The following is a 12,513-nucleotide window of genomic DNA, read 5'->3' as shown; positions in this document are numbered from 1 at the left end:
AATAACAGAATGCTTCCCACTCCTCTGAGGCTAGTAGAACATCAGAAGATAGAGTTGAGGTTTTTCTTTGATGTCTGTCTTTTCTTTGATTTCTATGAAGTCATTGAAGGCCTCTGTTTTTTTAAACTGTAAAATGGAATCAATTCTCTCCTTGTATGTTTGGTATAAGGATCAAGTCAAAAAATGTGTACAAAACACTGCAAATATTAAATCACTTTACAAAGGCAACATTTTTTTTTGCTTGAAGGTCATCACTTACTGTTTGTCATTTCATTTCTAATCACATTCTACAATCCTCTTCCTAGTATTTTGGCCAATAATTTACAAAACTCTGGCATGGAAATATAATCAAATAATTTACGATTCAGGTTAAGAGACCCCTGCATTATAACTCATTAGCTCTATGGTCAGCAACTTCTAAGCTTAAAATCCACATCTTAGATGTTTATAAAATATTGAACCTTGAGGTGACTGTCATTTTCTGTAAGCATATTTTAAAACCAGTAGGGAATATATGAAGACAATCAAATTTGTTACAAATCTTTTCTGAACCTGGCTACTATGGCACATCAAGATGGATTTCACAGTTATACATCTACAGAGGAATGCTCAGAGATAAGATGAAAGCAGTCCTTCTTATTAATCACACATTGTATATTTGACTTCTACCTCCTGTCTCAGCCTTTAAATCAACTACATATGGTTCTTGCTACTTAAGTGTGCCATTAGATTTTTCATTAAAAGGCAGTTACTCTTGGAGAAAGCAGCCTCATTTCATTAAATAATAATTAACTAGAGCTGTAGTCATGCTACTCATCATGGCTGCCTATATGAGCATTTTAGTATAGGTTGGAGACTTACTTTATTTCTACAACATGGTCAGCAGAACTGAGAGGCACTTTATGGTTGTGATGAATGCTAGTATGAAATTGTTATTTTGCTTTGCTGGTGTTAACTTTTACAGCTTAAAAAAAGCACAATAGTACAGAATGGTCACCAGTTGATACAAAGGCTGAACCTTGATGTAGCCACCTCTGCTGAGGGTGTCCTCCCCTGTGAAGACTAGGGTACGTGATTGTTGTTACACCTGGAGCAAGTCAAACTCTGGGAACAGACTCCTGCTAACCAACTGCATAAGACATTGATGTATAATTATCAAGTAGATCTTACATTGGAGTTCACTGATTAGTGAACTCTCTCAGGAGGGAAATTTGCATAGAAACCCAGATTTCTTGGTAAGAAGGGAATCGGATATTTCAAAGTAAATTTGATGGTTTAAATCAGTGTTACTCAAGGACATTGCTGTCATTTTGGAAACATAGTAAGAAGTTTGCACCGGAATGTAAACTAGAGTATCACTTTCTTCATTGAGAAAGTCTTGCCTGTGTGTGTGTGTATGCATCAGGTGAACTAAACAGTGTGTTTAGTGACATAGATAATTTACATCCTGGTGAAAACTCCTAATTTCATGGCTGACTGTTCACAGCCAGGTCTCATCCTGGCAGTTGTTCTATAGACCACACTTTGAGATGCACTCATTCTTTACCTGAATAATAATTACACTAGGAAGCTTTCTAAAATAAACAGTTTCCCAGTATATGCCCTTAAAGGTTTCTGGTATGTTGTGCTTCCATCTGCATTTTAAAATTCTCCCCATGTAGTTTTGATGAACACTCGAGCTTTAAGAGCATATAGTAAAATGCATAGCATAATGAAGCAGTGCTAGGCTAAATAGATTAGAGGTTAACAACACGGGTTTTGGAGTTGCGGGTTGAGTTCCTGGTTCTTGCTTGTTCTTGAGCAAGTTGTTTGGGGGTTTCTGAGTCTCAATAGTTTCATCTATAAAGCAGCTATAAAACATATAAAATTGTTATGATGTTCAAGTGTGATTATAAAAGAAAAACATGTAGCTCAGTACCTGTTGCATAATAGGCAATTGACAACTGTCAGCTATAAATGACAGCTATTATCTTCATAATGGACACTTATCTTCCATTTCTGAAGATACATACATTCATATATAATCCTCAATTCCCTGGAAAAGTAAGGAATATATTGTTAATATTTCCCTGACTGAAGCTTCTTCTGCTAAACACTGATCAAACATAATAATCAAAAACCTTGGTTGTAAGTATTAAAAACCTAAATCAATGTTCTTGAAGGGGAAAAAAAGTTGGCTGCTTGCTAGATCATGCAACTTACAACTGAATGTCCAAGGGTGAAACTAGCTAAAAATATAGCTGGGTCTAGGTGCTCAAAAGGTATCACATGAATCCATGTCTATCTATCTATGCATCCATGTATCTATGTACATACATAGATCTATCTCTCTGTCTATCTATTTACCTACCTACCTACCTACCTACCTGTTTGTCTGTCTGTCTGTCTGTCTGTCTATTTATCTCCCTATCTATCATCTGTCTTTCTGGGTCGGGTTCATTCTTGGGCTGACCCTGGTTTTGTGGTGGCAAAATGGGGCATCAACTGTATAGGGCATATGTCACCAGCTTATTAACTACAGAGGAAAAGAAAGTTCTTTTGTAAACTAGTTTGATGAAATTCCAGAACTGAGACTTAATGGCCTTGCTTGTGATGTCTTTCCATTCTTGAACAATTCACACCTACACAGTAAGAGCAGAACATTCTGGCTTGCCAGGTTTGAACCTGTACTCATTCCTGATGCTAGGGTGGGACAACTCCACCTGAAACATTTGTTCTGAAGGGCAAAAAGATAATTTCCCAAAAGAAAGTTAAGGAATGACATTAGGAAGAACGGAACGTAGGATGTGGAATCCAAAATGACAGATGTTTATTACTCTGTCCTACCTCTTTTTCTCTACCCATCCTTTGTTGTTTAAATATGTTAGTTCAATTGAAATAAAGCCAAGATTTGGCCTACAGAACTTACATTTTGATAATTTTCAGAGACTTACTCTAATCTATTTTTGTATTTGTTGTATAATAAACTTTTATAGATTGCACTTTTTCCCCCTCCTATATCTAATTTTGAGGAAAAAAGAATGAAGGAGAATTCTTATATTGACCAAGAACAAATTTGAAATTTATTAATAATAATATGAGTTTGATTGAAAACTCATTTTTGTTAGCTTGGGACAGATTTGTGTTTGATAAATAGAAATGAGCAAGGGATGATGTTAGCAAGTGAACTGCCAAAGCTTTACAAAAGGGAATTTACATTTAGACTATATTTCTTACATGATAATAATGTTAGGATGGATTATAAAATAGTGATGTATTATGGTTCACTAAATCAGTAAAAAATCACGTAGCTGTTAATGATTTGGAACCTGGCTTGTGAAGCACAGCTTGGCAGAGCTATCAAGTGGTTGAAAGTGCTAGTATGAGAGTTAAGGCCTTCAGTGCTCATGTCCAAGTCTGGCTGTTTTTGTGGTGTGTGGCCTTGGACCTGACTTCTCTGGGATGCAATTCCCCTATATGTGTAATTGAGTAATAAAATGTAGTCATCACACAGTGGTGGAGGAATTAAGTGCACTGACAGGGAGATGCAGGTTTCTTTTGTATTTTTTCAAGCAAAGCGTATGTTCAGCTTTATTATCCTAATTCCTAAAGGCTCCCTTGCAATAAGTCACTTAACAATTCTCCATAGTCTCTATGGCACCATTTATTTTAGCACTATAGTGTTCTCTAAGAGGGCACTGTAAAGGACTAAATATTACCAAAAGCAATAACGGCAAATACTGTTTTATGAGCTGTACTTTCAGTACCTATTTTTGAGCTTGCAAAGGAACGTGGAGAATGATTATAGCTAGCTCTCAGACTTTGCAGCTCATTTCATACATCATTGCCTGTATTTTAATATTCCTTTAAAGTTTTTTGTTTTGGGTATCATCCTTTCTCCCACTCCTCATCCCATTCCCCCAAAGCAGCGTGGTCTTTTATTTATCATTACAAAAATGGAAGCAGGAGGCTGAAGTTTTCTGAGATAAGTGGTCAGTATGGTGTAACGGAAAAACCAGGGCACCAAAATTTAGATTTATATTATTATGTGAATTTTGCTGCATTCTTGCTGGGCAACTTGGTTGCATCACTGACCCTCTCTGATTCTATTTCTTCATCTATAAAATAAACATAACAAGAAAGCTGACTGTGATATATCTTTGCTATGAAGACTAAATGGATAATGTCAGCCTTGGGAAAGCGTGATCTAGGTGCAAATTATCATTATGATTATGATTATTATAAATATATGTATCAGTATATTAGGAATTTGTTGACAACTGGATTCCTGTGTGCTCTGCTCCCATTTCTCCAACTCCCAGATATGCAGGGGATCCCTGCCAGATGGCTGATTTGCCAGCTGTGTCTTGTTTTGTCATTGTATTACATGCCCCAACTGGAAGGCTTTGATTATAATGTAATATGTTTTGTCCTTTATCTCTTACAGCTTGAGAATTACATTGTGGAAAATATGAGGTCGGAGATGGCCCAGATACAGCAGAATGCAGTTCAGAACCACACGGCTACCATGCTGGAGATAGGAACCAGCCTCCTGTCTCAGACTGCAGAGCAGACCAGAAAGCTGACAGATGTTGAGACCCAGGTACACCCCAAGGCCAGAGTCCATAGATTCAACCAGGAGGCTTTTTTTGTTTTAGCTTGCTTCATAAACACAGAGCACATTTCAGCACTGTGATGAGGGAAACATACATTTTTGTTTATTGGTAATAACAATAATGACTGCCTGACATGCTGTGCGTGTTTCTTTTGATCTATGAGGGTTGGTATATTTAGCTTTGTATGTGTTTGCAAAAACAGGGCCAGCAAAGGACCTCATCAATGTTTACATTCAAATAAGCACTGCAGCTACCAACTGTGATATGATATGTGTCAAACAAAATAACCATTTGGGGCAGATTGGTGTCTTTATTGTGCATTTTTGACCTGTTTTGCTTTGTCTTTGGTAATGCTGTAGCCATAAGGGCACCTGCAGATGGTTTGTACATTCAGCAGATGGAAAGAAAAACACCAAATGAACTTATCAAGAATATGTGTGTATTTACATATCTCTCTCTATCAGGGACAATGATGTACTTATTTGAGTACAATCAGTAAAAACCAGGGATGCCCTTGAATCACCAGTGTCACAAACACACCATCACAGTTTACTGCTAAATAGCAAATACCATTTTTGACGACTATCATTTTGATGACTATCATTTTTTATTGTCTCTTAGTCCCCTTTCAGCTACAAAAATCATTATTCCAGTTACCATTCCAAAACCCAAGGGATGATTCTATCCCAACATAGTTGATTTCTGGCATGAAAGCTGAAATATATACATTCAAAAATAGGTGCAACCTTATTTCTATTTTATTTCAGTTGTGTTATTGGCATCACAGATACTTGGTATTTTAAGAAAAATAGCAATGATAATTGATACAGATAAAGCCTTTTGTATAATGCAACTTCCCCTGCACAAATTATTTTCATGTAAATCACTTAGAGCAGATAGATGTTTTAGCTAGAAATCACTAGTTTGAGTGATTTCTCACATTCATGCAACTAGTGTATAAAATCTGAGAATCAAACTCCAGGGTACTCATTTATTTTCTTTTCTATCCCCCTTGATTAGTAGTACTAATAATTGACTAATTGAATACAAACTTAAGTGTTGACCACATTGGAGCAATGATTCACATGAGCTTTGGGAAATACTTTTTGCTGCATATCAGCATCAGATAAACATGGGGGATGGGTGGAACTACATACTGTCTCTGAAAATTACAAAACTTTCATCATTCATTGTCACAGTAAAGCAGGAAAAGCTGCATAACAAACCTCTCTAACACCGAACTGGGAAGGATGCGGTGATTTATTTGACTGGGAGTAGCGGAGGCATAGTCACCTAACAGCCGAGCTCACCTTAACAAACAAAGTCCCTGCCCTTTTAAAGGTTTACAACTCTAGAAATTACAGGTGAAAGGATCTTGATCCATGAAGTAGGTGTGGGATATGTGACTCAGGTGGGGGTTTGAACCTGTTCTGGTGGGGGTTTGATCCTGTTTAAGTAAAAATAATGCCTTCAGAAAGATTCCTCCATACCATATCTGTGATCTATAGATGGGATTGTGGTTAGCAGTAGGGGTCTTATCCTTATCCAGGCTGGCAGAGCCAACCAGTCCCTCCTCTGGCTAACTTCTCCCTTCTCCTTTTGAGATGCAATGTAGAAGGCCGAAGGTGATTAAGGGTCTCCTTCCTCAACAGTAAGTTTGATAATATATGCATATTGGTTTCTTGTGATATAAATAATGTGACTATATTATTTATTATTTTTATTATTAGAACAGAATGGTCAGCCTCTCCTACAAAATACACTTGTATGTTCAAAAACAAATATACAATATATCCTACTTAATTGCATATTTGAAATTTGTATATATTTCTATTACAATAACTTTTATGAAACACATGATAGGATCTTGTTTAATTTTTCTATCCTCTAAAACACTGTATCTTAGGTTGTTTTTTATCTCTTTCTACCTAGGAATTTAAGTTATGGGGAAAAAGTGTTCCATTGTTAGCATGTTAATCTCCAAACTGTTAAGTTGCATGCTATGTAAGGTTTTAAGAGATAAATTATTCTTTATCATTAAGGCCAGAAGATGTGTACTTTATCGGAAAACGTACAGAAAATTCAAAGAAAAAGAATAACTACTCCCTATATGAAGCAGCTAAAACTTATTATTAAAAACCAATGGAAGTTTATTAGATACAGTGAGAACAATTTTGAGATAGCTAAAACCCAGAAAACATTTCCAAAATCTCAAATCCATCACAGCTAGCAATGGGAGGGAAGTAGAAAAAGAAGACGTGGCTCAAATTATGCCCTTCCCTAAGAAGTGAAGCCTGTGTGTTATTTTCACTTTCATTTTAATGTCTTCCAATTACCTATGCTATTTGTAGCTGTGATGCTTCAAACCTGTTATATGTGAATGTATACCCTTTGTGCTACTTATTTGAACTATTGCAAAAGAACATGTTCTGCTTAGACACAACCACTCAAGTGAACTCAAATCCTGATTCAAAGTCGTTTACAAAAGTAATCCTGAATTATTCCTTAACCTTCATATACTCTATTCATGTATAATAATAAGCATTTATAAACCAATAGATCCTTCTGTGCTATCCAGACATGCTCTCGTGGTTTTCCTCCTGTATTCATCTACGTTAGCTTCACATTGGTAAGTGTTGCTTTTTCTAAACCTGACTTCAGGTCCCCAGTCATTTCAAGAACTCATGACAATGTCTTTCCAATACATTTTAGTGCCCTAGATTTCACATGATGATATTATAGAATAAGTTAACTTACTGCTTTCTAGTCCTCTGCTGACCTTCTAGATTTGCAACTTAACAAAATGTGGAAAGCCACAGGTTCACTGCAATGGCATTTTGAGATCCTCTTGCACTCGAAAAAGTATCATGATCAGGAAAGATAGCAATAATGACCACACCTGAATAACCCTGCCGGCCATGGTGGCAAGAATCAGAAACTACCACCATGCCTTTTCCTTCCCCCTTAGTCTGGCTTGCAGTGTTTCTCTTACTCTGTTATCAGTTTGTACCAATATCTGTTTGGCTTCAAGTTCCTCTTTCCAAGAGTACAATATGAAAGGGTTTGTTTGAAGAATTATTCATGTCACTCCCAGTAGTGTGATTCTATTTCTCACTTCTTTTTCAGGCAAATTTGGTTTTGGGGGAAATTAACAAAAAAAATTGCCTTAAAATTTACCTCTAATAATCTGTGCTTGGCTGAGTTCTAAGTAATTTTACATATATTAGCTATTTAATAACAATAATGAATCCTATAAGGTAGATGATACACCATCCTATATTTATTTCCTCATTATTATTTATTATTATTTTTTGAGATAGGGTCTTACTCTGTCATCACCCAGGCTGGAGTGCAGTGGCTGATCAGGGCTCACTGCAGCCTTAACCTCCTGGTTTCAGGTGATCCTTCCACCCAAACCTCACGAGTAGCTGGGACTATGGGTATGTGCCACCATGCTCGGCCAACTTCTTTATTTTTGTAGAGACCAGGTCTTGCTATGTTGTTCAGGCTGATCTCAACCTCCTATGTTCAAGCAATTCACATGACTTGGCCTCCCAAAGTGCTGGGGTTACAGGCAAGAGCAACCACTTCCGCCTTTGGGTGCTTCCTTGATGTAAGATGATTTAATATGTCCTATTAGAATACAACAAATAAAGTGGTCTTTACCTTCATGAGTTTGAGTTAATGTGGCAAAATATTTCTAAGTCATTTCTTTCTTAAATTTCTATCAAATTCATTATCTGTGGAGCCCTTCCTCATAGCTTTAAAGATGCACCTTTCCAATCCCCTACTGTGGAAAGTATAATTGACCAGTGCTCAACAACTGCTGTGCTCTGAAATCCATTGCTGTGTTGGTTGAGAGACCACAATTCCAGTGGTTACTTCCACTCATTGTGGCAGGGAGATGTAGACCTACTCCTGGAAGCTGTAGGAGTCCACATGACTTTGGCTAGGGCCTCTCCATCAGCTTTGCTGGAACTGTTGCACAGCTGCCTTGAGGGATAAGACTTCCACCCAACTTTTCTTCCTTCGCTCTACTTCCTGCAATTAGACCGGCATCCCAGTCTGAAGGCTCTCCAAACCTCCTCTGGCTTTCTCCCAATTTTTCCTCATGGGCATTTCCCCTAATATATTTCCTGCATGTTTAATACCATTTAATCATCTTTTCAGACATCACAAATAATCACATCTGCTGTCTGGACCTCAGTAGCACTAATTAGAAATGTAAGGCAAGCCAAGCACAGTGGCCTGTACCTAAAATCCCAGCACTTTGGGAGACCCAGTGGAATAACGACTTAAGCCCAGGGGTCTGATGCCAGCCTGGGCAACATAGCAAGATCCTATCTCTTAAAAAAAAAAAAAAAGCCCAGGCATGGGGCTGTGTGCCTATAGTCCTAGCTACTCAAGGGGCTGAGGTTGGAGGATCCCTTGAGCCCAGAAAGTTCAAGGTTACAGTGAGCTGTGATCACACCACTGCATTCCACGTTGGTTGACAGAGCAAGACCCTATCTTTATTTGTGTGTGTGTGTGTGTGTGTGTGTGTGTATTAGGCAGTTCAGGAACAGTTGGTTCAATGAGCATGAATCTTTAGGCATAAACAGTTTTCTTCTCATATCTAATCTCAAAGGGCAGCTCCCAAGTTGAGCTTCTATATCTCTTTGCCTTGATAAGAAATAATTGAAGAAACTTTTAATTTTGGTTTAACTGAAATGATGACACAAGCTATCTAGTGGGTCATCTAAGGAAAATATCCTGTAATTAATTATCTTACAAGGTTTAGGAAAATGTTTGATAAGCCACTAGGAGAGGGCTCAGCAACCTATGGTCCACAGGTCAAATTTGACCAGCCATCTTGTTTTGTAGACAAGGTTTTACTGGACACAGGTGTATGGCATTCATTTATACGTTGTCTATGGCTGCTGTTTCACTAAGATGGCAGAGTTGAATGTTATACCAGAGACTATTTGGCCTGCCAAGCCTAAGATGTTTACCATCTGGCCCTTTATATAAAAATCTGACCAACTTATGCACTAAGATATAAATTCCAAAGAAGCAGGGATTTGTCTGCCTTGTTCTTGTTCACTGCTCTATCATTAAGATTTAGGATAGAACTGGTACACAGACTCTCAATAAATACTTGTGAAATAATTACATTAACTAATTTTCAGTACTTCAAGTTCCCTTAATCGCTGCAGGTTTAGGCCAAAGCCACCAAGCCCCAGGGTACTATGCTGAGACTTGTGTGTTGACGGTGATAGATACCCACAAATAGCTGATGAGACTTTGAACAGAAGCAGTCTACTGCAAAGATGTCTGACCTAACTAATAACATTGAGTGATTTTTTTTTTTCCATACTCTGAAAAGTGTAAGAAATTTGGACACCTTCCTTACTCATGGTGCTAATTTAGTGGGCAGGGGCAGGGGGAGAGAGTTGGATGCCATCAGCCACAACAAGCAGAGGACCTCATGGTGACTTGAAAGAAACCATTTTGGTAGCAGTTGTTAGCGACTACAAAATATACTTTTCTTAGCCAGAGGGAATCTACTTATTTACAGCTACATGATAAGCCGTGGGAAACAACTCAGACTTTGGAGATAGACTACCCGGGTTGCATTCTGACTCTACTGAGCATTAGCTGTATTGGGAGAGTTATTTCTACCCACAATTCTGTGTCTGTAACATAAGTATTTTCTATTAAACTCTGTAACCTAATGAGGTGGTTATTACATTACAAATATAATATAGGGTTATATTATGTTATAAATATATATATATAATGAGGGTATTACTATTAGAAATAAAATATATTTATATATAATATAAATAAAAATATAATAGTTATATAATATTAATTATATATTAAAACTAAGATGAACAGTAATCCCCTAAGATTGTCAAATTTCTACATTCATTTTTTTCTACTAAAACTTCTATAGGAGTTTTGTTTTTCACAATTTAATAGTCCATTTAAATTTGGAGCAGTCTTCCACTTTTTTTCCCTTGAAAATTCCCTTGACATTCTTAAGAAACTAGGTTAATTATTTTGTAAATCATCTCACATTCTGCATTTGTCTGAATATTTCTTTATTATGATCTTTAGTTGACCCTTCAGTCCCCTATAGTTTCTTAAACTGGAAGTTGAGTCTAAAGACTTGTTTAGGTTGAGTGGAATGTTGTGGCAGGGGTGCTCTGTGGAATTACTGGTCACTTCCTATCGCATCTCTTCAGAAGACACACATGCCGGATTGCCACTCCCTTAGTTATGCTGTTCTTTAACTTGGTTAGTGTCATAACCTCCATATCACTGCATCTCAACAGTTCATTTTTCCCTAGGAAATTAACAGATAACCTGTAAGGTAACACTTTGTCACACTGCCCATTACTAACCAAGTAAATTACTTCATTCATTTTGCAAAATGGTGATTTTCTAACTTTCTCATTCCTTCTACATTTATCAACCTTAATTCTTCTGTAAGAATTAATTGCCAAGGCATCATACTTTATGTTAGACATTTTTCTTTAAAAAAAAAAAAACTAAAGCAAAATGAAACACAACCCTACAAACAAGGACTATATTAAAGTAATGAGCTGTTGAAAGAGATTTTTGGCCAGGCATGGTGGCTCACACCTGTAATCCATTGTTTGAACTAGGGAGTTCTAGACCAGCCTAGGCAACACAGCAGAACCCTGTCTTTACAAAAAAAAAAAAGTACAAAAGATTAGCTGGCACACCTCACTGCAGCCCAAGAGGTTGAGGCTGCAGTGACTGTGATCATGCCACTGCACTCCAGCCCGGGCAACAGAGTGAGACCCAGTCTCTTAAAAAAAAAGAGAGAAAGAGAGAGAGAGAGAAAGACAGAAATTGTCTTTCTACCTCAATCTCTATCCGTTAGCATTAATATTAATGTAAAGGATCAGAGGCACTCTTGAATATACTAAAGAGAGCTGGGTGAAATTTTCCAGCTCACTTTCTCTGGGAAACTAATAATTTTTATTTTTAAAGGTTTGCTTTTTTTTTTTTTAAGTAAAAGAAAGAACTAAGATTTTGTATCTCATACATCCTCAATTTCAGGTTTTATGTCTCTCTTACTCTTACGTATATTTTGGAAAATTTAATATTTGAAATTGTTCTTTGAGGGGTATATTCCACAAACGCTTTAATCCTTTTCCTTCTTCTTTTTTTAAACACTTTCTTTTTTTTCCCCAAAGATGTGCTTTTGGAATGTGTTTAGGCTAAGAAGGAAATGTCTTTTGTCATTTTAATGGAACACTTCTATTATTGCTAAGCACCAAGTTCCATAGATGCATGGCAAGAAAGTGGTCAATTTATCATAGTTTGCTATGCAATTCTCCTGGTTGCCCACTTTTGAACTTCAGACCCAGTTTAATGTATCAGTGGAGAGAGTTGAAATAAAGCAGCCCTAGGGTCAAGGTGATGGGGAAGGAAGCGGAGGGATTGGCATTTGTGCTCGAAACCGCCGTGACCTTTAGATCGGCATTTAGCCTGGACTTCTGATATTGGACCCCTTCCTTCTCCCGTATTCAGATGCTGCTCAAGATTTGGACGGTCATCACTGAAGTCTAACCTGATATTCATGTCGGCCCTGCTACCCTTTCTGTGACCATGACTCAAACCTGAAAAACATTTCATTGTCCATTGCCCAGAATGTCATCTAACTCAGCTGCGAGCCCTGTAGTGTGCTGGACCCCAGGCGAGGTCTGGAGGCTTAGAAGACTCCAGATGAGCCTTCCTGCCTCTGTGCAACTGACATCCTAGGAGGGGCAGAAAGAGAGGAAATTAGTGAACAAATATGATAGTTTTTGAAAGTGATGATTCTGTAAAGAAAATTAAATAAGGTGATGTGATGCAGGGTGAGGAAGGTGTTATTATAAAGAAGGTAGCCAGAAAGGGATTC

At 37.4% G+C, this 12,513-nt stretch overlaps 1 protein-coding gene across 5 annotated transcripts in view; it reads left to right on the top strand.

The window, feature by feature from the left end:
- ANGPT1 (angiopoietin 1) overlaps positions 1-12,513 on the top strand; it is a 289,955-nt gene that overhangs the window by 143,545 nt on the left and 133,897 nt on the right. For all 5 annotated transcript variants that reach the window (XM_064384528.1, XM_012443306.3, XM_012443305.2 and 2 more), the window contains exon 2: positions 4,427-4,582. In XM_064384528.1, the coding sequence (XP_064240598.1) occupies positions 4,427-4,582 (156 nt within the window). The remainder of the gene's footprint in view (positions 1-4,426; positions 4,583-12,513) is intronic.

The sequence above is a fragment of the Aotus nancymaae genome, unplaced genomic scaffold (genome assembly GCF_030222135.1).
Source record: "Aotus nancymaae isolate 86718 unplaced genomic scaffold, 86718_ANA_hifiasm-v0.15.2.pri h1tg000036l, whole genome shotgun sequence".
Lineage (NCBI taxonomy): Eukaryota > Metazoa > Chordata > Mammalia > Primates > Aotidae > Aotus > Aotus nancymaae.
The sequence above is the reverse complement of the archived record's forward strand: the minus strand, read 5'-3'. Positions and strand labels throughout refer to the sequence as shown.